Below are 26,816 nucleotides of genomic sequence, written 5' to 3'. Positions count from 1 at the left end.
GCCACAAGGAAGCAGAATGAGCATTCCTTCACTCTGTGTGACGGTGTCGAGCGCACTCTCCCCCTCCCCCCTCTCGGTGGGCGTCTCCGAGTGGATTTCCCTCCTTTACAGCGTAGCAGCTGGTACGTGGGGAGAGAAGTGTCGGATACGTAATTTGTGGCGCAAATTGACGCCCCCCCTCTCTCTCTCTCTCGACTGGGGATCCAGGCGAAAAAGGGGGCCTGTGATGGTACCAGTGCAGGGCGCGCATCACGTCCTCGAAAAAATGAGACCCAAAGCAGACGATGCTGAGGTTAACCGAAGGGGTCGAGAGTGCCTTGGTGCACCCTTCCAATGAGCGACTGACTTCCCCAAAATGAGTGGGCGCGATCGCACCTATCCTTCATTCCCTTGCGTGGGCTCTCTTCAGAGCTGATGGTGAGACGTTTGGGGTAAACCACTCATGACGGTCCTCGCCGGAATGTAACCCCCAACGGCGTGTCTTCTTTCTCCTCGTTGGACTCCTGACTTTCTCTTCTTTTCGGCTCCCTCTACATCAACTTTTTCACTGTTCTTCCCCCCCCCTCTTTCCCCACTCGCTTCCCTCCCAACACCCCGCCCGCAAAAACTCGTATGCCTCTTGGGTGGGCAACAATGTCCAGTGTTTTTGCTGAGCTGACGGCAGGATCATTTTCGTGTGTCGCTAGTGCAAAGGCAACTGCCCAGTAAACAATCGGCTGCCCCTACACGCCCTCTTGCCGGGCTGACTCATTTTTCCACACCTTCCATACGTATGTGTGTGTCTGTGCGTGTCTGTGAGCCACTGCCTCTCTCTCCCTCCTTCGCTGAGGCTGCCACGTTCACGCAGACGGGCTCACCTCCTCATAGTTCATACTTTCCTGATTTCTTTTCTCCTTCGCTTTTCATCTTCTGGTCTGCTCTTCTGTAAACGGCGCCCACGCGAATCGCCCCGGTTGCCTTCACCCATCTGCTCTGTTTCCTCTTTGCCGGTCGTCCCCGCGTGCTTTTACTATCCCAATCCCCGCATCCGCTCTCCCCAATAGGCCAGACCCATGTCGTACTCGGACGTGCGCCAGAAGGTGTTTCGCGTGCCAGGCAGCATCGTGCTGTCTGTTGGACTCTCGTGGGACTTCGTCGGCGCCGATCCCGTCGACCTGGACCTCAGCGCCGTTTGCTTCACGAAGGAGGGTCGCTTTCTCGATGTGGTCTTCTTCAATCACCTCTTCCCAGAGGGCACAAATGTGACGGCGCTGCAGGAGCGCTACATGGTGGACCCCGCACTGCTGCCCTACATGTTTCTGAGCGGCGACAGCACCGTTGGCGGCGAGGACGAGAATCAGCACCCAGGCCTCGCACTCGCCGCACGGCGGTGTCACCAGCAACGGCGGCGGAGAGCAGACCCACACGCGACGACGACTGGTGGTGTGTTAGGCACGCGCGACTACACAAACGCGGCAGCGAATGTATTCAATCGCCTCTACGAGGAGGAGCAGCTCGCGGACGTGCAGCGAGCAGCGGATGAGGCGATCGGCTATGACAAGCATGCCGGTGACGATGAGCTGGGTGAGGGCCAGCGACCCTCACGGCGTCGCCAGCGCCATCATCGAGAGCTTGCCGACGAGGTGCTCACGCTCGTCATGAGCGAGATACCGCAGGAGGCGGATGTCATCTTCCTCAGCGTGTCGAGCTACACCGGCCAGGACTTTACAGTGCTGTCGCGGGCGAAGCTGACCATCTATAACGAATCCACAAACGAGCGCGTTGGTGTGATGGACCTGCGACTGACCACGGAAAACGGCACCGCTAACTTGGCTGCCATGTTGATTCGTGTGCCAGCGCCACAGGAAGAGGGCGTAGCCGGGGTCGATGGGGACGGCTCTCTCGGCAGCGCTGCAGCACAGGAGTGGGATCTGCGAGAGCTCAACGTGCGCACGTTCGGCTACTCTTTTGTGGACACGCTCCCCCTCATGATGGACGTGCTTGGCGTGCCGCGTCAGTCACTCCTGGATGTCCTACAGAACCTGCCGGACTACTCCTTGTCAAAGGTGAAGGCAGAGATTGCGCCCTCGCGACTGTCTGACGTGCGCTTTGGCGTGGGATGGAGCAGCGAGCACGACATCGACGCCTTCCTTGTTTTCCTCGACGAGAACAACAACTACGTCGATCACTTGTATCCAAAGAACGGGAAGCTGCGGTCGATCGCGCGGGACGCGGCTCGACACTCTGGCGACGCGCTTTGCGGTTCCACCTCTGCCGGGGATGAGGAGTTCATCGATCTACTGACGTACCGCGTGCCGGACAACGTGGGAAGCATCGTTGTCGGTGCCGTCTGGATGGAGTCGTTTGGTGCCGCAAAGCGGACGTGCAACTCCATCTTTGACGTGCCGGACTTGTATCTGCGCCTGCAAAACCGCACGGTCATGAATCCGCACTCGATGGAGGTCGACCGCTGGCCGGTCAACCGTGAAGCTCACGACCAGAAGATTACCAAGCGGCTGCCGACCACGTACAAGGACGCCGAGCATAGGGAGCAACCAGTGCGTGCGGTGGTGCTCGGTGCGTTGATGAAGACTGGCACGCAGTCCTTCGATTCGCTTTTCCCCAACGGCCGCCGCATTGATCAGCACTTCCGTACGCACCGCCCCCCTCCTTCAGAGGGCGATGATGGCGCCGTGTCGGAGCTCGAGGCGGATTGCGAGGAGGAGGTCCCGCTGTTTCAGCTGGTGCCCATTCACCAGTATGTCCCGGTCGACCCACGTGACGGCTTTGCGCGCGTGATCCCGTACTTGCAGTGCATGGTGGCCTATGCTGCAACGATCGAGCGGGATACTCTTACGGCGGTGCACTGTCGGGGCGCCGAGGACGAGGCTGCGCGCCTCGGTATCGCCACTCCATACTCTGTCCTGGGGAGCAGCGGGGTTTCTGCGCTGAACACGACGACCGGCACTAAAGACACGCGTCTCGCGCTAAGCAGCGAACACAACATGGTAGGCTGGAACCCCGTTACCAGTGCCTCCGTGCGCCGCGCCAATCGCGACGAGACGGCGGCCAAAGCTGCGCGTGAGCGGGATGCGAAGGACAAGGCGGCAACCACGGCGCTGCGCAACCGTTATGGTCGTATGTGGTCAGAGATGAAGTACTACGACAACCGCACCGATCTTTTCGCCATTGCCGTTCAGTTCTTGGAAGTCGTGGAGGTGCACCCGCAGATGCCGGATCGTTTTCAGTGCCACGGTGAGGTGTGGGTGTTTGGCCAGACCAACTGCATCGTCCCGGCGCACGGCCGCGTCTCCGCCTTGGACAACAAGCCATACCGATCCCCGATCCTCGTCGATCGCGAGAAGCTCGTGTGGGCCGACGCACACCAGGGCAGCAGTAGCTGTGGCTACTTCATTGTGCACAAGTATGACCGACTGCGCGTTATGCTGTTTGAGACGGCATCTGTCGGCGTGGCAGACTTGGATCTCCTCTCCATGAACGCCTTGTGGAACAGCGAGGGCGACGAGCGACTCACTAGTCTCTCAGATCGGTTCAATCCCATCGAGTGCAATGTGCAGCTTACTGGCGGTTCCAGTGTCATGGACACCGGAATGCTTGTCTACAGGGGTGAGGTGCGGCTGCGCGTGTCGCGGGTGCCACTGAACGCAGCCATGATCACACTGCAGCGGCAGGCGGACAAAATTAACGCGCAGCACAGACACGTGCAGGAGTTGCAGAAACGCTACGAGGAGCGGTACTACAACAAGCAGTACCAGCCTTGCGTCATCATGTGAGGTGGAGACATCTGCGCTATGGATAACGTGCGGAGACGCGCTCACGTGGACGAGGTACCCCACGACTTTAGAAGGGGAAGCGAGGGAAAGGGGGGAGAAGGCCGTGTGTGGGAGTGCTTGAACGCCCTCTCGGTCGGTCTGATGTCGCTCTCGTCCCTCCTATACGCCTGCAACACGGCTGCCTGCCCTCTTTTTGCTCTCTTTTTTCTCTTTTTTTTTTTCGCGACACGTGGCTGTGAAGTCCTCTGCCCCTGTCTTATAGTGCCGCGCTCCTTGCCGCCTCACTCTTGCGATGCCAAGTTCGCTACTTCTCTTCTTACGCCCTTCCCTCTCTTGCTGTTGTAGTGGCGCCTGTCTTTTGCTTCATCGGCTCTCCAAAGATGTGGCTTAGGGTGGATTGTTTCATGCAGTGCTGCTTCTCCCTGTGCGGTGACTGGCACCGTGTGTGGCGAGCGGAGTCAGTAACTCACGGAGACCAAGAGAGAGAGAGCGGGAAAGAGCAGTGGAGGCATGCTCAGCGCAGGGTTTCTATGGTATTTCTCTTGATGAGTTGTCGCGATAAGGCAAAGCTGCCGCTATAGACTGTAGAGCTGAAGAAATTGTAGAGGCTTCTTTGAGCTGGTTAGCTGCCCCATCACAGCGTGGTTGTGCCAGTCGCCGCTGTGTGTGTAGGTGGGAGAGGGGGGGGCACATAACGCGGGGAAGTGGCCAAGGTGCAGTGCTGACCCGCAGCTTTGTACTGTAGCCTTCCCTCTCTATTACCCTCACCTGAGCGGGTGAGGCAGTGCAAGTCCACTGTGTATGCCGTGCTCGGGAAGGGGGAGTTTCTTGTCTCCTTTGCTCATGCCCGTGCGACTGTTCACCAACTAAAACAGCATCCTCTGTGTTCCCCAACTCCTCTTCCACGCTCTTCGTCTCCCTGTTCTTCGCTTTCTTCCATCCAACCTCTGCTGCGGCCCCACAAAGTGTACACATTCACAGCATCACAAGGAGAATTTCTCAGTGGCTCAAGGCGCAGCTCGCTTTAACTCCCGCACATTTCTGCAGTCAACTCATCTCTTGTTGCTGACCCATCATGGCATCCGATCCGGTAGACATCAAGCTGGACCTCGAGAGGGAGTGCCTGGCGAACGAATGCGCCACGAAGATGGCGGCGTACAATGCGTGTCTGGACCGTATCAAGTCTGTTGCGCCCGAAAAGGAGCCGCACTGTTATAATCAGTACTTTGACATCGTGCACTGCGTGGACGTGTGTGTCGACCCAAAGCTGTGGCCAACGCTCAAGTAAGCGAAGGGTGTAGTGGAGCAGTGTTGCTTGAAGAAGCGATGACTCGTATCGTGTGAGCATGTCTGACGGCAGCTCCCCGTGTGCTGTTGTGGGATAGTCACGGCCTCTTTGCTGCGTGATGCCGCTTACTGCAAAGCAGACAGCCCCACACGCTAGTCGCCACCACTGCGCAACGTTGTTTTTGAGTCCTGCTGTGATGACCGAGGCTCACGAGGCAGCGGCAGTGGAGGTGTGCTGTTGCTGGTGAACCCGCAGTCTCACGAGCGTGATTGCCAGTTTTGTGTGTGTGTGTGTGTGTACTTCGCACCTACTTAGCATCTAAAGAAGTTTTCTTCTCTAGTAGTATCACACGTAGTCTCGAGAGAGGGAGTGGGGGGATTACGTCAAAGTGAGGGTGTGGGCCCTTCGACTTAACGGGAAAAAAGTGCAATGGCGGCGAAACAAAGTGAAAAAAGGCTGCCGCGGGCCGCCCTCGCTCTTTGTTGCCTGTCTGTATCGTGTGTGTGGGCACGAAACTCACGACGGCGAGGCGTTCTCCTTTGCTTGGGCGCCTTTCGAGTGTATCCTGGTGATTGAATCCGGGATGTGGCCTGCCGCGTGCAGATGATGCAGTCTCAGGCGACAGTGTCACGCCTGACCCATTTCGCTTCTCTTTTGCTCTGGTCTTCCGAGTTTCACTTTGCTACCTCCTCCGTTCCTTTACCTCTCTCGCTGCGCTATCCACTCTCTAGTACCCCCTGTTGCCCACCCACTCACCCCCCTCTCCTCCACTTGTATGTTGCGCAGTTCTCTTTCCCCCAACCCCCAAGCCCAGTCACAGAGAGCCGCTTTTCATCACTGGCTGGATGCTGCAATACTCCCGTCACCCGTCTGCGTCACGCCGCCGCTTCCTCTGAGCGGGTCCTCCCCCCACCCCCTCTGTACTTAACTGGACTCTCACATACAGACGTACACACATCAGCTACTTTACTCCCCCTCTCTCTGTTTTCCCCCTCGCGCATTCTCATTTCTTCAGCTCTCACCGCATAACACGTGAGTTGTGCATAGCCAGTAGAGTCATTCGAACCAAAAGTGCCACTGCTACACCGGTACCCCCCTCCCCCTCATACTTGCTCCTCCCCTTTCTCTCTCTTCGCACTTCATAGGCAGCGGAGGGAGAGTGCGGCAGCAGGTGGCGTCAGTGCATCTTCCGTATCGGACTGATTTGACCCAAACACATCGACTCGCTTTGTTTTCGTTGTTGCTCTCCGACTTCGGCACTACACTTCTTCTACAGTTCACTTTGATCATGTCTTGTTGGATTACTTCGCACTAGCACTGTCTCTCTCTCTGTCTGTCTGTGGATGCTCTTCACCCCCCCCCCTGCCCCCCTCTCTCTCTCCTCCGCTCCGCACGACTCCCCGTCCTCACCAGCGACTCCTGATTTTGGCCCTCCACATTTTTCTTTTTTTTGCCTTTTTGGGGGCGTATATTGACGCGTGCTTCTTCTCCCACCTCAGCCTGAGTGGCACACACACACGCACGCCCGCAGCTCTTTGTGAGTGCCTGGCTACGCTCGCAGGGGACCCACACCACACTGTTCCCCTTGTGATTTCAGTGACGCCGAGCCTTTCAGCTCTCGAGTAGCGTCGGTCTGAGACACCTTCACCATTTCCCCTCTTTCTCCGTACTACCTCTCTTCTGGGCTGTGGTTTGCATCCTGTTCTTTTCCTTTCCTCGCTTCCCAATACAGTACAGCGGCCGTGACGAAAAGGCACCTCGAGGGACATATCCAGCGGGCCCTTTCGCGGTTTGATCTGGAGGGGAGGCAAGCAAGGATAAGACGTTCGTGCATTGCGCTCTCAGTGGCTCTCTCTCTCTCTCCCTATCTCTGAGCGGGTGGACAGCGGAAAAGCGCGATGGGCAACGCTTGCCCCTTCTTACATCCACAACTCTCCACCCACCTCCATTTCGTAGTGTTTTGTGCGTTTGCTTGTGAGGCACCTCTGCCTTCTTGCTGATTTTCTCTCCCCTCTTCTTCGTCCTCGTTACTTAGTGGTTCGATGCTGCCCGTGCTCCTCCATATCGCTCTCCCTCCCCTCCCCTCCCCTCCCCTCTCCGCATTCCAGTAAGCAGCGCTGAGGATGCACTACTTCTTCTTAGAAAAGCAGAGCTCTCTTACGCAGCGGTGGCAAGTGCGGCAGGTGGCCTTTGACAGCAAGTACCGGTACCTCTACTACACAAAGTCGCTAAGTCGTGTGGATATTGAGGAGGTCATGACCCGCAGCCATGAAGGCGACCACACTTTCGCAGTGTCTCCCAACGCCTCCAGTGGCACTTCCAGTCGAAAAGTAAAGTGGAGCGGAAAGGTCAAAGTGACGCAGCTGCGCTACGCGGCTGATGAATACATTGTTGCACCTGGCAGCAGCGACTTTGACGAGCGCATCTTGCTCACCCTCGTCGTGGTCGGCTACGAGCGGCCCTTGCAGAGTCACCGTTACCGTGGCAAGATGGCGAGCTCCGGTAGCCGCAGCATCGGTGGAACGTCCGAGAAGAGCTTTTCCTTGTGGAGCTCCGCCTCGCGGCGCCGCAGCACGTCTCACCTCAGCTCTGTACGTCTCGGAGACAGTGACGGTGATACCGATGAGGATGACGCGTTGAAGACCATGGGTGTGAACCAGCCACTGCTACCGAGTGCTGAGCATGAGGTGCCGGAACCCGAGCCACCGTCAGGATTCCTGCACATGCCGAGCTACCCGGTGAACGAGTCTCTCGACGACGGCTTCGAGGACGAGGAGGAGAACTTGTTCCGGGACATCGACCTCGTGCCGGACGACGAAGACGATGAGGAGACGTCAGTGACGGCCTCAGAGGCGGAGACGGAGGAAGGAAGCGACGACTGCGACGTGGATGACGGCAATGACGTGGCGCTCAACTCACCCCCATCAACACCGACAGGCAGCACGCGGAGTGGCTACAGCTTCTTCAGTCGGCGCCAACGAAATCCAGCAGGCGGTGGTAACACAAAGGACGAAAAGATGGTGCAGCTGCAGTTTCGCGCAGCCAACTACGAGGTATTCCGCATCGTCAGCCTGCGCGTTCGTCAGGCGTTGGTGCGCCACGGTCTGTGCGGCCCACTGCACGCAGGGCTTCCACCCTACGACCCCCGCAACGGTATTGCACTTGCAACGGTCCCCCTGCACCTGCGCCACGCCTTCCGGCGTCTCAACGACGTTGTCTTCTACTCTCTCCAGATTGGTCACGTCGTCTACGTGCGGCAGCAGCGTGAGGTACGCGGGATGGAGGGCTATCTGTGTATTACACACGACTCCATCCTGCTGCTGCAGCTGGACGGCAAGTGTCCTCGCTGGTTGGACCTGGAGGACATCGTCGGCGTGCAGTACGTGCTGCGCAGCAACCACTCCTTTATCTCGATCCGGGCCGCGGAGCCGTACCCTGACTTCGTGTTCATCCCTATTATCCCGAGCTACCCACCCAACTCTACCTTCAACTCGGAGGAATGTGTAGAGGGCATTGTGAGCATGGTGCGGCGCCTTCTCATGCAACGCCTGCGTGCTGGTGAGGTGGTGGCGCTGGCCCCAGTCTCCAGCCACAGTCTCTCTGTTCAAACCGCCGAGGACATTGACGAGTATGATGCCCTCTGCCATATCAGCGACTTGTCGAACACGTACACGGACGTGTTCAAGTATATTGCGCAGGAGCAGAGCACTGGTGCCGTTCCGCTGCGCTGGCGCTGGGGTAACTCCAAGACCCCGAGCCACTTTACTTTCAAGCGGGACCTCTACCACGCTTTGGAGCGCGAGGATGGAGAGGACAGTGAGGACGATGACGAGGCCGCCCTTAGCCGCTCGCAGCGCCGCCCGTTTGTAGGCTCCACCTCCGCGTCGCATGTGCACATGGTAGAGTCGCTGGTGCCGTCGCGGCAGCAGCAGCACCTGAGCACCGGTGGGGGTGTTCTTGTCGCTCCTGTCGCTGTTCCGGAGAATCACGGCGCCATCTATGTGCGCACGGCGGCGCCCGATACCCCGTTTAACGCATGCTCCTGTGCTGCCCCGCAGCCGTTGCGCTCAGCCCTACCGCGAGAGGACTTGTGCTCCAATGCGAGCTTCATGCCAGCCACCATGACGCAGCTGATGGCACCGCCGTCCCGTGTCGCAGAGCTGCGGGCGAAGAAGAAACTGCTCGTTACCCGCACAGATCGCCGTAGTGCCAGCGCAGCGGAGGCCGCAGTGCATGCCTCTGGAGGCCATCTGGCTCCTCAGGCAGCAGGCATCACTGCAGAAACGAGTCTAGGGCGGTCACCAGAAGCAGCAGCGGCTCCACAGAGCACCCCCGCTGCAGCGTCGGTTGTCAGCGCGCCTCCAAAAGGTGCTACTCTGCCGACGCTTCCGCCACGCTCCAGCACGAGCAGCCGGGCATCCGCCATCGGCGAGTCACTGGCGTCGCCATGTCCTGCGTCCCAAAGCGATGCTCAAAGTGCGTCGCCCATGCCTGTGCTCACGCGCTCCGCCTCCTCCAAGCCGAACACTTACGGTCTGATCCCCTCTCAGCATCACCCAGACCCTGCGACTCTTGACTTCTGGTTCTCGATGGCGGCGCCGCCTGTTGCACCGGTCGTCACCGCGCAGAAGGGGCTTCACCTGAGCGACATCCACTCATCCATCCAGCATGGACAGCTGTCCCCGCACCAGCAGTTGGAGACCCCGTCGACTGACACGGCGTCTGGGGAGCAGGAGCGTCTTGGTGTGGTGCCACCAGTCATTCAGCGCGGCACGTCTGCCGCACCGGCGGCTTCGACAGTGAAGATGACTGATGGCGCTTCTAGAAGCGTCGGCAGCCACCTCACGTTAGCAACAGCATCAGTTGGCGCCACCCCTGCCTCATACTCCTTCACTTCCTCACCGATCGGCGGCGGTCGCCTTTACGGCTTCACGCAGCGGGCGCAGTCGCCGTCTGCGGGCCACGGTGACACCGCCACGAACCGCAGCTGCTCCCCGAAGGAGGTATCACACACGGCTGAGAACATGTCCAACAACAGGGCGAGCAACGAAGATGAGGAGAGCGATGAGGACTTTGACAGCGAGGATATGGAGGACATGCTGCAGCGTCCCGAGTCTCGCGCACCCCCCGCTGCAGCCGGGACTACAGCACCCGCCGCTGCGGCGGCTTCAGGTGCGGCAGGCGGGGCCTCCTCGGGAGTCGCCAGTTCCACGGCTGCTGCCGACAGGAAGGACGGTGTGGTAATGAGAACCGACGGTGCGGCATTTGTGCCCGTTGACGGCGGTGTTGTGACGCAGGTGGTGTTGACGGCGGAGATGCTCCCCGGGTACGGCGGGGATCGAGACGAGGATCAACGAAGTGACGCTGCGTCTGCACCCTCCCCATGTCTGCAGGCCCTGCCTGAGATGGCGGCCTTCATCCCCCCAGCTGCCTTACATCGCTGAGAGGGGAGGGTGAAGACGTAACGCTCAGGGTGGATAGTGCAGCGGAGACCCTCTTTGAGCGTCTCCGGGTGGATTAAGTGTTGCGCATCACGCACACCGAGCCATCGGTGTCTGTGAGCCGCCGTACCTTTTGCTTATTCGCTCATTGGGACACTCCCGTGCTCGCTGGCCAACACTGTAGGCAGCACAAATGGGGGAGGGGTCGAATAGGTGCGCTGAGCCCGCATCCGTTGACCGCTTATTTCTCAGGGGAGCCCATTCATCGCTAGTTGGTCATCGCACCTTCATCCCCTTTTTAGCTTTCTTGGCGCCGCAATCCTAAGTGCCCCAATAGTGTCGGGTGCCAGCCGTTACAGGGTGATTGGCGTGGTTGGTCTCGCATGCATGGTTCGCTGTTGGGCTCGATATCTGCCGCTCGCTTTCCTCATCGTTGTGCGAGGGTATACAACACGCGGACGCCGCCACGCATTTCGGCTCTGCTCTTGTCTTCGTCCCCTTCGGTGGTGGCAGAAAGCCTCAAGAAGTTCTCGCGACTTTTGGCCCGCGTGGCCGCCCCGTTGTCTTCTCCTTTTTGTCTTCAGCGTTGGCATCGGTGGCACTTTTCGTTTTGTTTTCTTTTTTTTTTTAGTCAGTGCCGTTGTCTTTCGCTCAGTCGCGCAGCCCGTGCGTTTCAACCTCCTTCATCAGCAATGAGCTCAAACGCAGGAATGGAAGGCACCCAATCGACCACTATGGTGCTGTGGGTAGTGGAGCGAAGCCGTACGTGAACAGCTGCTCTCAGCCTCCTGCCAGCCAAATCTTCACACGACGCACCCCCTCTCTCAGTGCTTCTCATTCACGTCTCTCCCTCGCTCCCGATTCGCCTTTTTTCTGATCGTCTTGTACGTCCACGCCGCTCTTTCGCTCCTGCACAGATGCACACGCACACCCACGCGTACGCATGCAGCCCCCCTCATCGGCACGACTTAGATGCAGTGCTTCAGATAGCCTCTCCGCTCCGTAGCAACAAGCCGCCCCAAAACTAACACCTATACCATCTCTGTTTCTCTCTGTCAGCTTGTAGCAGAGGTGGGAGCACTCTTTGAGAAAGCAACGTTTTCTTTCCTTCCTCTCCACCTCTTCAGATCACCACCATACAGCCGGAGTCCAGCACGCACTCCCTCCGTGCATTCTGCGTCTTTCTCTTCCCCGCCCATCACTTAGTGGTTTCAATTTCCCGCCGCCTCCTGTTCTCTGCCTCACGTAGCGCAGTCTTTGTTGTCTCTATGTTCTCTCCTTCATCTCTGCATAGAAGGCATCCCTGCTGACGGAGGGGCAGGACCGTGTGTGGTGTCGGGGGCTCAGCGCTGCCTCTGTGGGGGGACGCCAGGCAGCCCCCCTTGCCCCTCCCCAATGCCGAATCGCCCTCTGGCGGTGGCAGGGCCAAGTGCCGAAGACGCCGGGAGGCCAGCGCGATGTGGCGCTGCTGATGCCGGCGGCCAGGTCCTGGATGACGTTGCTTTGGAGCGGCCTGCGACTGTGCACACGTCTGTGCCACCCACGCGACGGGCAGTGTGCCCACGGAGCTCGAGTGCACCTCACCCGGCCCCGACTGCCTACTGGCAGGGAGCCTTGGCCGCCTCCGTGGGACGCACCCGGTGGCAGTCTGCGAGGCGGGGTGGGCGGACGGTGGGGCGGTGACACTCTTCCCAGGCCGCCGGGTGTGCGTTGCTGTGGCGCGTGTCTATGGCAGGGAGCGGGCCCGCTCAAAATCGAAGAACAGTGGTCGCGGCAACATGTTCAGGGCACCCTTTGTGTGTGTGCATGTGGGCATTTTGGTTCTGCTTACTCCTCTGTCTCTTTTTGCCTGACCAGTAGTTGATCTTCATCTTCCTGGATCTGCTGTTCTTGACGTATTGCTCACACCGCGTGAAGAGGCCACTGCGTGCGTTCTAGGTGATGTCGACAAGCAGCCGGGGTAGAGTTTGTCCACTCGGTCTCGTTCTCGCCGTGGCCCTGGCGCCCTCTGCCTCCCTTTGTTGGTCTGCATGGCGCTCTTTGAGACTTTCCTTCACTCTCATCTCCCCGCCCCCCCCCCCCCCCCCCCCATCGCTGCTTATCGCGTGCGCCCACCCTGCAGTGTACACACCGCACTACTCTCGTGTACACGTTTTGTCCTCCTCTTCGTTGTGTCCGTCTGCCGCTGAGCCTCAGGCGCACAACAGGAGCCAAAGGAACGGCGCATCGAGCCGCTCTCCCCGGTTGGGCTCGTGGCTCCCCAGACCCTTCGTGGGTGTGCTGTAGGTTTTTAGTGTGGTGGGTACCACCTCTTCAGTACAGGCGAGCCACCTCACATTGCGCTTGTCTCACGGACACTGCCTGTCTCCCTCCTCCCCATAAGACGAAATACCTCTGATTCCGACTAACGCACACCGATTTACCCCTTCTCCCCCCCCCCCCCCACCCCCCCACCCCACTCACAGCTGAAGATGTTTTACACGTACGCAGAGAAGCAGGGGAACGTCTTCTTTGACAGCTGGCAGATGCGGGAAATCGCGTTTGACACGCTGCGCCGCCACTTATATTATTCCGACTGCGTCAGCCCGGAAAAGATTGCCTACCCGAACGCCAACGATAACCCGTTCCCCACTGTTGGTGCTTCGGATGACTCCTTGGAGAACAGAGACGATACTGACTCTAGTCTAGGCACCACGGGCAATAACCCCGCCGTTTCCCAGCTGATCATGCGCCCACCGGTGTCCCCACTAAACCAGCGGGTTCACTTCAACGTGGCACCGCCGCCGCCAAACGATCCGGAGGAAGTGCAGTGGCGCAAGAAGATTAAGGTGGACATGGTGGTGGCAGTCGGCAAGGAGCATGTGTTTCTGCTGGAAGACACACACCTCAAGGAAACCGACCTGTTCCAGGTCGAAATTCACGGAGAGGTACGGCCAAGGGCACCTGGTGAGATACCATCGCCAGGTCCGCTGCTGTGCCCGTCCACCGGGCTGTCCGGGCTGCCAGATCGGTGCACCGTGGAGAACGACGAGTTTATTCGTGATCCGTTCTTCTTACGCGAACTCTATGAGGCGCTACGGTACCAGTTTTCGAATCTGCGGATGGAGAGAGAGCGTGCAGAGCTGGCCAGTGGCCTGCCTGTGATGGCGCCGAATGCGCGAAAGACGCAGACGCTGGAATCGCCGCGGCCAAAGAATGGCGGCGTGTTCCACGGCAGCCGCATCAAGATAATCCTGCGCATGCGCACCGACTACGAGTTCCGCCGATTCGTGTATGTGGTGCAGACTGTGCTCGGGTACGACAAGCTCATTGTCCGACCGTACCGCGGTCTTCCCCCGTACGACCCGCGGAACGGTCTCATCTTTTCGGTCATCCCGATGTGCGTCTGGCACACCTTCAAGTCACTCGACAAGGCCGTCTTCTACAGCTTCCTGCGTGGTGACTTGGTTGGCCGCAACTCCAGCAATCAGCTTTATGTGGCGCTGCGCGGTGCCTATCTCTGTATCACGCACGACAGCGTTCTTGTGATGCGCGACACCGGCGGCATTCCACGGTGGATTAAGCTGCAGGAAGTGCGTGCGTTTTACTACAACGTGACGAGCAGTCGCCCCTTTGTTGCCTTCCTCTCTGATCCTGGCGCCCCCGATATCATATTTCTACCGCAGCCGCCCATCTTTGGCCCCGAGGCGGTGCGCCGCTTCAGCCCGTCGCTGGAGGTACTGCGGCTGCGCCACGTCATTCACGAGACGTGCTTTGCCTCGCTCGAGATTAGGCGAGTGATCAATATTGAGATCGCCGAGGTGTCGGTGCGCAGCTTCGTGGAGTGCTACGAACGGGAGACACGGCGCAGCCTCGACTTAGACCCTGCGCGATGCTACCCTGGGGTGCTAAGCTGTCCGCTGCCGAAGGAGCAGCTTGCGCAGGTGTGGCGGGAAGTGCAGAGCTTCTACGCCACGCGCGATCCGACCGTTGCTAGTTGTGCAGCCATTCCACTCTATCAAAACAACACGAACGACACCGCGCTCACGCCCGACCAGCTTGAGGCCTTGTCCAGGCGCCTCGCTCGCGAGAGGGCGAGCAGGGACGACATCGTTGGACTATCGTACGAGGAGGCGTACCGCATCCAGGCACCAACGCGACGGGATGGTCGCCTGCACAGCCGTCACCACCTGACGCCATTGCACCCAGATGTGGAAGCTACCACGCAGTCCACCGGTGATGTCCCGGAGGCTCAATCGGACCCTCACTCCAACGCGGCTTCTGCCGGTGTCGGCCGTGACAGGGCTATGGCAACGACATCAAACCACCTACACCGCACTTCCATGGCGACCGTAGAGGACCTGGAGCACGCCAACCTCCAACGCAGTACAGGACATGAAGCGGACGCCGATATAAGAGGAGGAAGTCCTCCGCGCGACAGTTCTGGAACATCCACCGTGATGTCCCCCACGTGGGTAGCGGTGCCTAGTGCGGCACCTCTCACCACATCGCATTCGACTGCAGCAGTCTCCACCGACGGCAATACACGTCTTCCCTCTGATGTGGCTGTGTCCACCCTATCAGGCAATGTACCGTCGTCGAGCGGTAGAGGCGGCACGCTCACTCACTCGAACGCGGGCTGTGCTCAACTACCGAACCACCGCTTGGAGACACCGCAGCTGAGTTCCAGCTTCAGGGGAGGCGCCGCTGGCCTCGGCGCGTCGCTGCCCATGGGTATGTCACCGGGGTTGGTAAGCGGCAGCTTCACGAGCAGCCAATTTGGCGGCAACAGTGTGCAGTACCAGATGCCAGGAGCACGGTACCTGAACGCGGACGAGATAGTGGGTGCCGGCTCCTGTGTTGCAGTGGATCACCATACCATCTTGATGAGCGAGACTCCGGTGAGCACCGACGGAGCTGTCAATGCCCTCTTAGCCAATACAGAGCCAAACGTGTCGGATATTGTAAATAAGAGCATCTCGGCAATGCAGGCGGCGTCCCCATCGACAAAAAAGCGACCGAGTTCTGCCGGACGGGCGGTGCAGACACCGAGGGGGGGTGAAGGGAAGGCGACTCCTGCGCCCCTCTCTCCCCTAACGACACGGCGGGGGAGGTCCACTTCACGGAGCATCCCTCATAACAACTCCTCCATCGAAACATAAAACGGGAAGAAGCGGGTTGTTGCAGGCATACATGGGTGCGTTTGGATGCGCATGGCAAAAATGACATGAGGACTCTGCGGCTACGTGATTCCATCGGTGAAAAATGTGTTCACACACGCCAGTAATGGTCTCGTTTGCCTGCCTCGTGTGTGTTCTCTTTGACCTTCTTGTAATGAGACTCTTCACGCCGCCTCTTTCGTCGAAATTTTTTTCCTTTGCTTTCCGCTTGCCCATCGCGTGTCGGTGATTTGATGTTGTCCGAAGCCGATGTTGCACTCGGTACAGCGCACACGCCCCCCCCTCCCTCCCCAACACACACACACACACAGAAAAGCTAACAAACGGGGTACGGGTTGATGTACCGCTGTTTGGTGTCGTGTGTTCGGTTTTTTTTTTGCCCCCATCGGTTCCGTTTCATCGCCAACTTCCCTCCCTCGCGTCTTTTCTGTTTTGTTTTCTCTGCGAGTTGCTGCCGGATTTTTTCCCTTTTGCTTTTTTTGTTTGTGAGCACCTGCGGGCTGTGGCGGGTGCAGTGGAGGCACCTGGCTGGAAGCCTCATGCGTGTTTTATCGGTTTTCGGATGGAATCGTTTGCACCTGCTCTTATGTCATTCGGTGCACTGGTGATGTCAGCACCTGTTAGAGCGAGGCGAATTTGTCTCCCTATGTCTGTGTGTGTGTCTCCGTGTGTTCTCTCTTTGCTTTTCTCACCGATACGCTGCACCTCTCCAGGAGAGCTTCTCGTCTTGTGCGATGTGGACGAGGCGTCACGTCTCTCCACGGACATGTGTCGGCTTGACATGAGTGAGAGGCGCTACGAGGAATGGTGCGGCAAAACCTACGAATCGCTTCCTCGGCATGTGCGTTCCCTAAAAAAAATACGGGCTCGCCTACCTTCTCGCCATCGCTGTGTCTCTCTGACTTCGATGCGTGGCAGCACGAATGCGGTTTTCCAAGCCTCCATCCTTTCTCGTGGACATTGTGGCTTCCTTTGCCCCCACCCCACCCCCTCTCCCGCCCTTCTCTCCGCTGGGTCGGCTGGTGGCACAGTGGCCATAGACATGGAGGAGAAGAGAGGCGCCTGCCGCAGTTTCTCCCTCTCTCTCTCTTCTGCCGTTGTGCATATTTTCTGCTGTGCTGCACTCTAAGCGAATTCCGCGCGTCGTGTGTGTATGTGTGCGTGTGTGATTGCCTCTCTTGTCCGCCACGATACCTATCCTCTCTTCCGCATTGCTGTTACGATTTAGCAGACTTGCTGTGCGCCTTTCGTTGTTCTTTTAGTGTCGAAGCGGTGCTGATTTCCCCCGTCACCCTTTTACGCGTTTGGTGCTTCTCTCTCTCTTTCCCCTTTTACGGGGCTGGCCGCCAATTAAGGGCCCCAGTCGGGCCTTCTTTGGCTCTTTCTATGGATGCTCAGCGTTTGCTCACTAGCGCAACACCATAACAGACGAGCGAATTATTTTATACTTGGACGCAATGCACGTTAGCTGCGGCGAACCAGGAAGGCTATGTGATCCAGCCTGTGGCACTCCTGACGCACCCGCGTCTGCTCTCAAGCCTCGTGAGGGGACGGAATGGCTCGAACCTGCTGGTATAGTACATTCGGCTCCGTCACATCTGCTCCATCTCCACCCCACCCTCTCCTTCAGCTCTTCCTCGTCTCCTTACTCTTTCCTCTGCCCCTGTGTCTCTCTACTAGCAGTCGAGTACTGTAGAGTGCACTGCTCACCTCTCTGAGCTGCTGTGCGGTGCGTCTTTTGAGAAAAGCACCCGCGCGCACCTCTATACGTTTCGTTTTGTTTCTCTTCTTCTGTTGTTGTATGCCTCCACTGTCACCCACGCAGACGACTGACAACCTTCATTGGGTCCAGCGGGGAGGAGGGGGAGGAGGAGCACTGCACGCCACCCCCGACCCCTCTCCGCCTGGAGCGCACACGCACTTAGAGCCGCCGTTCGTAGCCCTACCTCTCCTCTTATTGTTGTTGTTTGTTTGTTTTGTTTTCTTCGTTCCCTCACGACTACAGAATTGGCTCTCTCTCTCTCTCTCTCCCCTCTCTTTTGCTTTTCTCTGGATGTAGCGCTTGGCTCTCCTCCTCTGTTCGCGCATCTCTGGCACCCATCCCCTTCACCTTCCCACCCACCCACCCCACCGCTTTCTTCAGTACCCCCGGCCCCCTCTCTTCCTCCCCTCTTTTCTTCCTACTTTGCTGGTCTTGTCCATCACCATCACTCTGCTTTATCGAAGGGGCCAACCCACCCACCAACCCCCCTCCCTGTATCCCAGGCTCCGTCTCCCTGCACCACCGTTTCCGCACTCGCCATGTTCTACACCTACGCGGAGAAGCACGGGAACAGTTTCTTTGGCAGCTGGCAGACACGCCAGGTGGCCTTTGACACGCTGCGCCGCTACCTCTACTACTCTGAGCCGGTCACCAACGTGATTCCTCTCGCTCACAGCCACACCCTGATGGCAACGGACATCACCACCACCACTACTAGTCATGATGGTAGCAGTGGCAATGCTGTTGCGCAGCCTGCGCGCACAAGTCCTGCCGCGTCATCAAGCACCTCCGTGGGGCACGCAGTCGATGAAGTTGCCGTGCCACCGACAAGTGTCACGTGGCGGTGCAAGGTGAAGGTGTCGAGGGTGCTGCCGCTGGCTACCATGCCTGAGTTTAGACCTGACCGCTGTGCCGATGAACGTGACCTCTATCAGCTCGAGATCCAAGGCGAGACTCGCGCGATGGTGCGGGGTGAGATACCGCCTGCGGGTCCACTTCTTTGCCCTGCCGCCGGCCTCTCCCAGCTGGAGCGGTCTCGCTGCTGCACGAGCAACGACGCCTACATCCGCGACCCGTTTTTTCTGAAGGAACTTTTTGACAGCCTCCGCGACCAGTTTGAGCATCTGGCCAATTGGCGGACGCAAGCGGCGGCAGCGGTCAGTGGTGAAGGTCTCAACGGTCTCACCAGCTACGCTGTTGTTGGTGCGGGTGTGCAGACGCTCGTAAGCCCTCGTGGTCCCAAGGGAGAGCTGCTGCATGACGGTGTCGTCACTCCGGTCCGACTCATCTTTCGCTGTCGTGATGAGCGAGAGTTCCGTCGGCTTTGGTATGTGCTGCAGTCAGTGCTTGGGTACGACAAGCTCATTGTCCGGCCATACCGTGGACTGCCTCCGTACGACCCGCGCAACGGTGTCGCCTTCGCTCATATCCACATGTCTGTGTGGCACACCTTCCAGTCACTCGACAAGGCCGTCTTCTACACGTTCATGCGAGGCAACGTGTACACGCTGGAGGAGGCTTCCAGCGGTAGTATGCTGAACAACACCGCAGCATTCCGCGCGTCGTCGGAGTCGGGCAGTTTTGCAGGCCTGCCAAAGTTGAAGCGTATCTTGAAGGGGGCGTACCTCTGTGTCACACACGACTCCGTGCTGTGCATGCGTAGCACCGGTAGCATCCCTCGCTGGCTGCGCCTTGCAGAAGTGCAGGAGTTTCATTGGAACCTTGTTGCTCGCCATGCGACGACGAATGCGCCGGCCCCCTTCTGTGTGTTTGTGTCGGACCCGCCCATCCCAGACTTGTTCTTCGAGCCGCTGCCCCCTACCCACGGCACCGACTCCATTGCCGCGTACACCCCACTAGTCGATGTTCGCCGCCTCACCTGTGTCATTCACGACTCTTGTTTTGCCTCTCTCAGCACCCGACGCGTGATACGTATGAGAGAGGCGCAGGACCCATCGATGGCGTCCTATGTTGCCCGCACCGTGCAGGAGGGTCAGCGGCGGCCTACCGTGCAACGTGGAGCAGGCTACAATAGCACACTAAGCTGTCCTCTGCCAAAGGAGCAGCTCGCGGCGGTGTGGCAGCAGGTGCAATCGGAGCTACTGGAGCGTGGCAACATGCTAAGTCGTGCTGCTATTCCCATCTACGCCAGCAACGCCAGGGACGTGGAGCTCTCAGAGGGCCAACTTTCAGCGGTCGAGCGCGAGCTGGATGAGAAACGCGAGCAGCGCGACGACATCGTGGGGATGCCGCTCGAACACGCCCGGAGGCTGGAGCGGCGGGGCACGGAGGCAGCCGGCGTAAGGAGACGCGCAAATAGGCCTCGGCCGCGGCACCGAGACGCCAACGCCAGTGTGGAGCAGGGCTCACCGTCGGTACTTGACTCTGTATCTTCTGCGCGTGGACAGGCATCTGGGGAGACGTCACCCCCTACGGCAGCAGTAACACGTGTAGTGCCACTCACGATGGAGCTACTGCAGACACCCCAACTCCAAGGCTATTTTGCGACCGGCACTGCAGGAGGGCAGCGTGATGGGTGTGAGGCGTCTAGTTCCAAGAGCAGCAGTCGGAAAGAGTCTGCCGTGATGACGAGCAGTGAGTACTCGAGCTACGTGGCTCCTGGTGCACGCTACATCTCCCAAGACGAGTGGCAGAGTGGGATGTATGCACGCGCTGACTCGGTGCTCGCCGCTGAGTGCACCGCTCACGACTCTCGCCATTCGCCTGTGATTGTGGCAGCCGAGAGAGTCGCAGCCTCGACGGACAAGACTGCTGCTGGAGCAACGTCGCACCAGTACAGTGAGGAGCGCACAGTGAATGAAATTATTGGTTGCAGCATGGCAGCCCTAGAGGAAAGTCGCACCGACTTCCATCAGCTCGATCTGTGAGGCGAGACCAAAAGGGTGGCGGTGAGCACTGGCAGAAGCGCCAGGCGCACACGTCGAGGCGCGTCAACAGCATACTCAGAGAGACTTGGTGATCCACCAAGACATTTCACACCCACACCCACACCCACACCCACCCACACACACGCGTGCGTGCCTCTGGGTTGGTGCATCGTTACACGCTGCTTCAGTAAACTGCCAAATACGATCCGATCAGAAATGGCTATGATGCCATCGGTATTAAGCTGCTCTTTCCACTACGTCACCTCGAACGGAGAACCAAAACCTTCAACATAATGTCCGATGACAGTTGAAATTCCAGCGGGTACATCTGGAAGTACTTCACCTGGCGTCTTACGCTTGTCGCTTTTATTCCTTTCCTCTCTCTCTCTGTCGTCCTTCAGTGTCCTCTACATGAATATTTGCTTCCACCGCCTCCTTTAGCCCCAACTGAAAGCCTTTCTGCTTCAAAGCCTGGCAGCGCGGTAGGTTTCCCTTGCACTTCCTCCGTAGCTCCAGCGTTGATAGGCTTTGCCTTTTTGTGTGTGTGTGTGCGTGTGTGTTTGCTCCCAGCAGTAGTTGCTCCACCAGTGCCACGAGAGGACGCCTCCTATTGCAACTCTCAACAAACCACCACCTCATTCCACCTCTGGTTGACCGGCACCTTCCTGCCTCGCAAAGCTCTTCCTTTTCTCTAGTCATCTCGTCCACTTCCCTGCTGACGGAGGGGCAGGACCGTGCGTGGTGTCGGGGGCTCAGCGCTGCCTCTGTGGGGGGACGCCAGGCAGCCCCCCTTGCCCGTCCCCAATGCCGAATCGCCCTCTGGCGGTGGCAGGGCCAAGTGCCGAAGACGCCGGGAGGCCAGCGCGATGTGCCGCTGCTGATGCCGGCGGCCAGGTCCTGGATGGCGTTGCTTTGGAGCGGCCTGCGACCGTGCACACGTCTGTGCCACCCACGCGACGGGCAGTGTGCCCACGGAGCTCGAGTGCACCTCACCCGGCCCCGACTGCCTACTGGCAGGGAGCCTGGGCCGCCTCCGTGGGACGCACCCGGTGGCAGTCTGCGAGGCGGGGTGGGCGGACGGTGGGGCGGTGACACTCTTCCCAGGCCGCCGGGTGTGCGCTGCTGTGGCGCGTGTCTACGGCAGGGAGCTGGCCCGCTCAAAATCGAAGGACGGTGGTCGCGGCAACATGTTCAGGGCACCCTTTGTGTGTGTGTGTGCTATCGCTTTAACCGCTCTGTTTAATGTCTTCTCCAACTCCTCTCGTTGTGCGTCTTCTCGTACACCTTTGCAGACCCCCAGAGGTTCACCTACACATCAGACGCCTCCTGAAAAAAGTGGCCACTTTACCCGCCACACGCACACACACGTGTGCACATCAATTTCCTAGCCAGCTGAAAGGCAACATGACGCCTTTCAGTGCCCGAGCGCTTTCCATGATCACGAGCATCTTCTTAGTGACCTTCATTCTCTCGTTCATTTTGACAGCAGGTGCTGTCCCTATTGTGAGGTATACAGTCAAACCGGTTACTCAGTCGGACTTGTCAGAACTACCTTCCACACACTGGGCACAGTACCAGACCCTGTGCGACTCGCCAGGCGCTGCGCGAAAGATCCCACTCGTGGATTCACTGAACCGAGTCTTTGAGAACGTTGCCACCGCGAATGCCCGCTTCCCCTTCTACGCCTGGGGCAACTCGTCCTGGTACGTGAGCAGCATGGGCTTCCTCTCCCCCACCCCGTACGGCATGTGCAACGGGTACTGCGCGGCGCGTTTCTTTGCCGATCTTGGCGGAACGTACGCGTTTTCGAGCGACACGTCCGTGCTGTACGGCGGTGGCGGCGACTGGCCCATGATTGGCCTGTACGCGATGCCGTTTGAGACGACCGCGGCGAGTGCATCGGAGAGCTTCATTTTGACGCTGGACTCCTCCGCGGACGGCGCAGCGTACACGGCAGTGGAGTACTGCAGCGTGCCGGCGCTTAACCAAGCAGCCACCGCGGAGGCCCGGCTGACGGCGCAGGTGGTGGTGTACGCGAACGGCACCATCATTATGCGGTACGCCTCGCTGCCTGACACCCGCGCGCTGCCGGCGTACATGCCGAGCACGGGGCTCATCTACTCAAAGACGCTGCGCACGGTGGTGCCGACGCCGACGGCGGCCAACGGCATTGCCGCGTACCGCTTCGACCCCGTGCTTGACGCGTGTGCCGGACATGGCGACGCCCCCGCGTGCACGGCGGACACGGGGCGCGGCTGTGTGTGGTGCTTCTCCACGTCGGCGTGCTGTGCGAGCACGCTAGTGTCGGAGGTGTGCCCGCGCGGGCAGTGGACAGCACCTGCAAGCAGCACGGCCGCCTTCACGCCGCAGCAGTTCTACGACGTCACCGTGGACTTTGACACCCCATTCGTGGCCATGGCAGACCGCAGCCGCACCTTCGCACTGGCGAGCGGCTACTTCCCTCTTGCTCTTGCGAACCCTCAGCAGAACATTCCACTGTTCCGGACCCCGTCGCTAGAGCGCGTCTACTGCATCCCTGGTGCCTCCTGCCCCATGCAAACCAACACCCACCCTTGCGGTTTGCTTGGTAACACGTGCGTGAACGGCAACTACACGTTCTCTATCTTGGCGCTTGAATCGGAGTTCATCTTCGCGAAGTCCGGGCGCTGGGATGCACGGGTGCTACCCCAGCGCTCCCACGGTGAAGAGCTCTGCGAGGAGGCCGCCGGCTGCGCTGAGGGCGTGGTGGGGCGGTTGACCGGGGCTGCCTTCAGCAACCACTACTCCTCCATGCCACTCTTCTCGGTGCAGCTGTACGCCGACATCAGCGGCGTAGTCGACGTCACGATTCAGTGTGCAAGCTGTGCGCCGGGCGACCCGATGCTCGCCCACCCCCCAATGCGCGTTGGGCTTGTCCGCTACGGTGTGGACGACGCATCGTCGGTGATGGTCCCGCAGGGCCTCCTGCGCAGCGGGCTGCACGTCCGCTTTGTGCCGAAGTCGAGTTGCGTCGACTGCGGAGTGAACGGGTGGTGTGACGAGTCTTCGGGAACGTGCCACTGCCAGCCGGGGTACTACGGCAAGAGCTGCGCGGCGTGCCCTGCGTGCTGGGCGGGCAGCGAGTGCGACGACGGGAGCACCGGCAGCGGGACGTGCCTGTGCAAGGGAGAGGCGTGCGAGGCGGCGTGCGCAGGCACCAGCGGCGGGAGCATGGCGTCAAGGAGCTGCGCCGGGTGTGATGCTGTTGGTGGGCGGTGCAACTGCGGCGTGTGCGAATGCCAGGGTGGGTGGGGCGGCGCGGACTGCAACGTGGCTCCTGCTGACGCGTGCCGTGCGTACTCGTTCGACGGGTGCAAGGTGTGCGGGCAGCACGAGGGGTGCGTGTTTTGCCATGACTCGACGTGCTTCAATCCTGCGCTGAGTGGGACGCCTGGCGGGTACACGTGCTCGTACAGCACCCCCGCCGCGGACACGCAGGCATGTGTGACCTACAGGAGCCGTGGTTGGCTTCCACCGACATCTGCGTCAGCTTTATCTGCTGCTGGTACTTGGGTTACTGCGGGGGCGGTTGTGGCAGGGTTCATTATGGTTTACGTCGTCTGCTGGTGTTTTTCCCACCAAAAGCGTCGTGATCTAACGGTCCAGCTGGCGGTTGGCACAACATCCACCTTCTTGAAGCCATACCGAGAGCGGGAGGTGGTCCAGTTCGACTTCACACGGGAACGGTCTTTGGAGAGGGAGCTCATGGGGATTCCCCTGAGGCAGGTATCCCTCCAGCGGCTGTTCAAGCGTCGCAGGGAAAACTTGATGAGGGAGCATTGAGTAAATCTTGTCGAGCAGGCTGTTCTGAGTTTTACAGTTGATGATGTGGAGGGGTTTGCATTGCGCACTTGTGCTCCCTACTTTCGATAGCGGATAAAGGAGCTGCTTTGTGCTAAGCGATGCCAAACTCACTGCAGTGCCTGTGGGCGTGTGTTTCTCCTCCGTGCATATCTCACGTTTCCTACCACGGCTGCGGCCCCGTTACTTCGTTCTTTTTTCTGTTTTTCCTTTTCCCCTTCCCTGCTGACGGAGGGGCAGGACCGTGTGTGGTGTCGGGGGCTCAGCGCTGCCTCTGTGGGGGGACGCCAGGCAGCCCCCCTTGCCCGTCCCCAATGCCGAATCGCCCTCTGGCGGTGGCAGGGCCAAGTGCCGAAGACGCCGGGAGGCCAGCGCGATGTGCCGCTGCTGATGCCGGCGGCCAGGTCCTGGATGGCGTTGCTTTGGAGCGGCCTGCGACCGTGCACACGTCTGTGCCACCCACGCGACGGGCAGTGTGCCCACGGAGCTCGAGTGCACCTCACCCGGCCCCGACTGCCTACTGGCAGGGAGCCTGGGCCGCCTCCGTGGGACGCACCCGGTGGCAGTCTGCGAGGCGGGGTGGGCGGACGGTGGGGCGGTGACACTCTTCCCAGGCCGCCGGGTGTGCGTTGCTGTGGCGCGTGTTTGCGGCCGCTGCGCACGACGCGATGGTTCCGTGGCCGGGCTGCTAGAGCGGAGTGATGCCCGAGCTCTGAGGCAGGGAGCGGGCACGCTGGGAAAGAACTGTAGTGCAGCTAATGGCGACAGTGCTGCTGCTGCTTCGTCCCTCCCTTCGCGTGTGGATGACTAAGGCGGGGTATATGCCAACTGTATCGTCCCCTCTTTGAGGAAATCCATGGAATGTGCTGCTAGTTATTCACGATGTATTATATACCAAACCTCGTGGCTCGCCCTCGCTCCCCCACCCTGCAGGACCGCCGCCACCCCATGCGCAGAGAAACCGATGCTCTTCAGAAACCGCAACACCTACGCGCGCTGATGGTTGTTATTGTCTATACGCTTCACACTACACGAGGCGTGGACGAGCTCGCGCATTCGTACTCTGGCGTGACCTCCGCTTCCATCTCCCACAGTCTCACCATCTATCCCCTCCCCCCTCCTTTTTGGCAGGGGCATGTTGCTCAATATTTGAAAAAGAGTACGGCGTTTGGAAAGCCGTCTCGAACCTTCGGAAGTCAGTGTAGTGGATGAGGAGCAGCGGATTCACGAGCACCCTCTTTGCGTGAGAGCTTGCGGTATGTTGTGCAGGTTGTCGCTGCGTAGCACAACCCCTTCGTAGGCTCGACGCCCGCATGTAGTCGCGTTGCCGCCCAGCTCGTGGTGCCCGACAGGTTGAGAGCGTGTGTCGTGTGGGTGCGGGGGGGAGAGTATGGCGAAGCCCGCGCAACACCAGAAGGCGACAAATGATCTTAGCCCTCTCCCGATGCAGCGAGGAGAGCGTGAAACAAGGGAGTTTAAAGAGGGGCTCAATGACAGCATCGATGTGGAGAGTGTCGGTGAATGGTCGGAGAGAACCACACGAGAAGCAGACTAGCGGCAGGAGCAGTTGCAGGATCACTTTTGTGAAACAGAGAGACATCCGTACGGCCAAGCACCACCCCCTCTGAGTCGTCCTCGGAGATGCTTGATAGAACAGCAACGGCGCTGAGTCGCTCTCCTCGTTTCTCCTTCATTCTCATTTCTTCGTATTGAGTAATCGAGATCGGCAACTGCAACATCCCATCCGTACCAACCACACACACACACACACACACACCTCCCCACTGGCGGAGCATACCCCGGGCGGGGGAACGGGGGACCAAGAGGGATATTTTCCATAAAAACGGGAGAGACCGGAGGGGTCGCCCCCCGGGGCCAGTGGAAAGGCGGGGATCCCCTGGGGTTTTTCGGGAAATCTTCCCTCCCCCGCCCCCGGTTTTCCCCCATTCCGCTTGTGGTTTCAAAAACTCTTTCCCCCCGGGGGACAGTCCCACCCACCCCACATCCTTTAAACTTTGTTTATTTCCCAAAAGGGCAGGGCGGCCCCGCCCTCTCCCATAAGGGGGTGACTCAACAAGGGGGCGGTACATCCCCGCCTCCCCAACAAGTGTATCTTTCTTCATCGTGGGCGCCTCTTCCCCGCCCACTCTAGGCGAAGTGCACACCTCCCCCCTCTACTCTGTCCCTCTCCTCCCCACCTGCAACGCACATCCCTCCTTGCGCTGCTCCTTGTCCCGCTTCCTCCCTCCTCCTCGCCTCTGCATGCCCTCCTCGGCCCCACCTCCCTCCTCCTCTCCTGCTCCTCCGTCTCCCCCTCCTCTCCGTCTCACTACTCTCACCACCTTCGCACCTCCCCTCCCCTTCCCCCTTCTCATCATCTCACTCACAGTTGATTCCCGTCCGCGTGACGCCCACCTTCCACTCTACTCTACTCATCTCACCCCTTCCGCCCTCGCCCTTCTCCCTCCCACTCGCGTCTCCCACCTTCCTCACCTTCCTCTCTCCCTCTCCTCATATCCCTTCACCCTACTCATCTCTGCACCTCGCCTCTCCTGTCACCCTATGGCGCTCTCATCCTACCCCCCACTCACCGTCTCGTCTCCCTCTCGTGCTCTCATATCGTCTCCTGTCCCTCGGGCCCACGCTTCCCCCGCCCTCTCACCCC

General features: G+C 59.5%; 6 protein-coding genes across 6 annotated transcripts; all 6 read left to right on the top strand.

The window, feature by feature from the left end:
• Positions 1 to 1,052: 1,052 nt before the first annotated feature.
• LBRM_31_2930 (conserved hypothetical protein) lies at positions 1,053 to 3,773 on the top strand (the record flags this gene model as incomplete). The annotated part of the gene is made up of 1 exon (XM_001567234.2): positions 1,053 to 3,773. The coding sequence occupies one exon, from the start codon at positions 1,053 to 1,055 to the stop codon at positions 3,771 to 3,773; it is 2,721 nt and encodes a 906-aa protein (XP_001567284.2).
• Positions 3,774 to 4,848: 1,075 nt separating this feature from the next.
• LBRM_31_2920 (ubiquinol-cytochrome-c reductase-like protein) lies at positions 4,849 to 5,061 on the top strand (the record flags this gene model as incomplete). Its single annotated transcript, XM_001567233.2, has 1 exon — positions 4,849 to 5,061. One exon carries the CDS (start codon positions 4,849 to 4,851, stop codon positions 5,059 to 5,061), a length of 213 nt encoding a protein of 70 aa, XP_001567283.1.
• Positions 5,062 to 7,184: 2,123 nt separating this feature from the next.
• On the top strand, positions 7,185 to 10,505 carry LBRM_31_2910 (hypothetical protein, unknown function; the record flags this gene model as incomplete). The annotated part of the gene is made up of 1 exon (XM_001567232.2): positions 7,185 to 10,505. The coding sequence occupies one exon, from the start codon at positions 7,185 to 7,187 to the stop codon at positions 10,503 to 10,505; it is 3,321 nt and encodes a 1,106-aa protein (XP_001567282.2).
• A 2,468-nt stretch (positions 10,506 to 12,973) lies between these two features.
• On the top strand, positions 12,974 to 15,643 carry LBRM_31_2900 (conserved hypothetical protein; the record flags this gene model as incomplete). Its single annotated transcript, XM_001567231.2, has 1 exon — positions 12,974 to 15,643. The coding sequence occupies one exon, from the start codon at positions 12,974 to 12,976 to the stop codon at positions 15,641 to 15,643; it is 2,670 nt and encodes an 889-aa protein (XP_001567281.2).
• A 2,319-nt stretch (positions 15,644 to 17,962) lies between these two features.
• On the top strand, positions 17,963 to 20,311 carry LBRM_31_2890 (hypothetical protein, unknown function; the record flags this gene model as incomplete). The annotated part of the gene is made up of 1 exon (XM_001567230.1): positions 17,963 to 20,311. One exon carries the CDS (start codon positions 17,963 to 17,965, stop codon positions 20,309 to 20,311), a length of 2,349 nt encoding a protein of 782 aa, XP_001567280.1.
• A 1,404-nt stretch (positions 20,312 to 21,715) lies between these two features.
• Positions 21,716 to 24,133, top strand: LBRM_31_2880 (conserved hypothetical protein; the record flags this gene model as incomplete). The annotated part of the gene is made up of 1 exon (XM_001567229.1): positions 21,716 to 24,133. One exon carries the CDS (start codon positions 21,716 to 21,718, stop codon positions 24,131 to 24,133), a length of 2,418 nt encoding a protein of 805 aa, XP_001567279.1.
• Positions 24,134 to 26,816: the final 2,683 nt, after the last annotated feature.

The sequence above is a fragment of the Leishmania braziliensis genome, chromosome 31 (assembly GCF_000002845.2).
Source record: "Leishmania braziliensis MHOM/BR/75/M2904 complete genome, chromosome 31".
Taxonomy (NCBI): domain Eukaryota; phylum Euglenozoa; class Kinetoplastea; order Trypanosomatida; family Trypanosomatidae; genus Leishmania; species Leishmania braziliensis.
The sequence above is the reverse complement of the archived record's forward strand: the minus strand, read 5'-3'. Positions and strand labels throughout refer to the sequence as shown.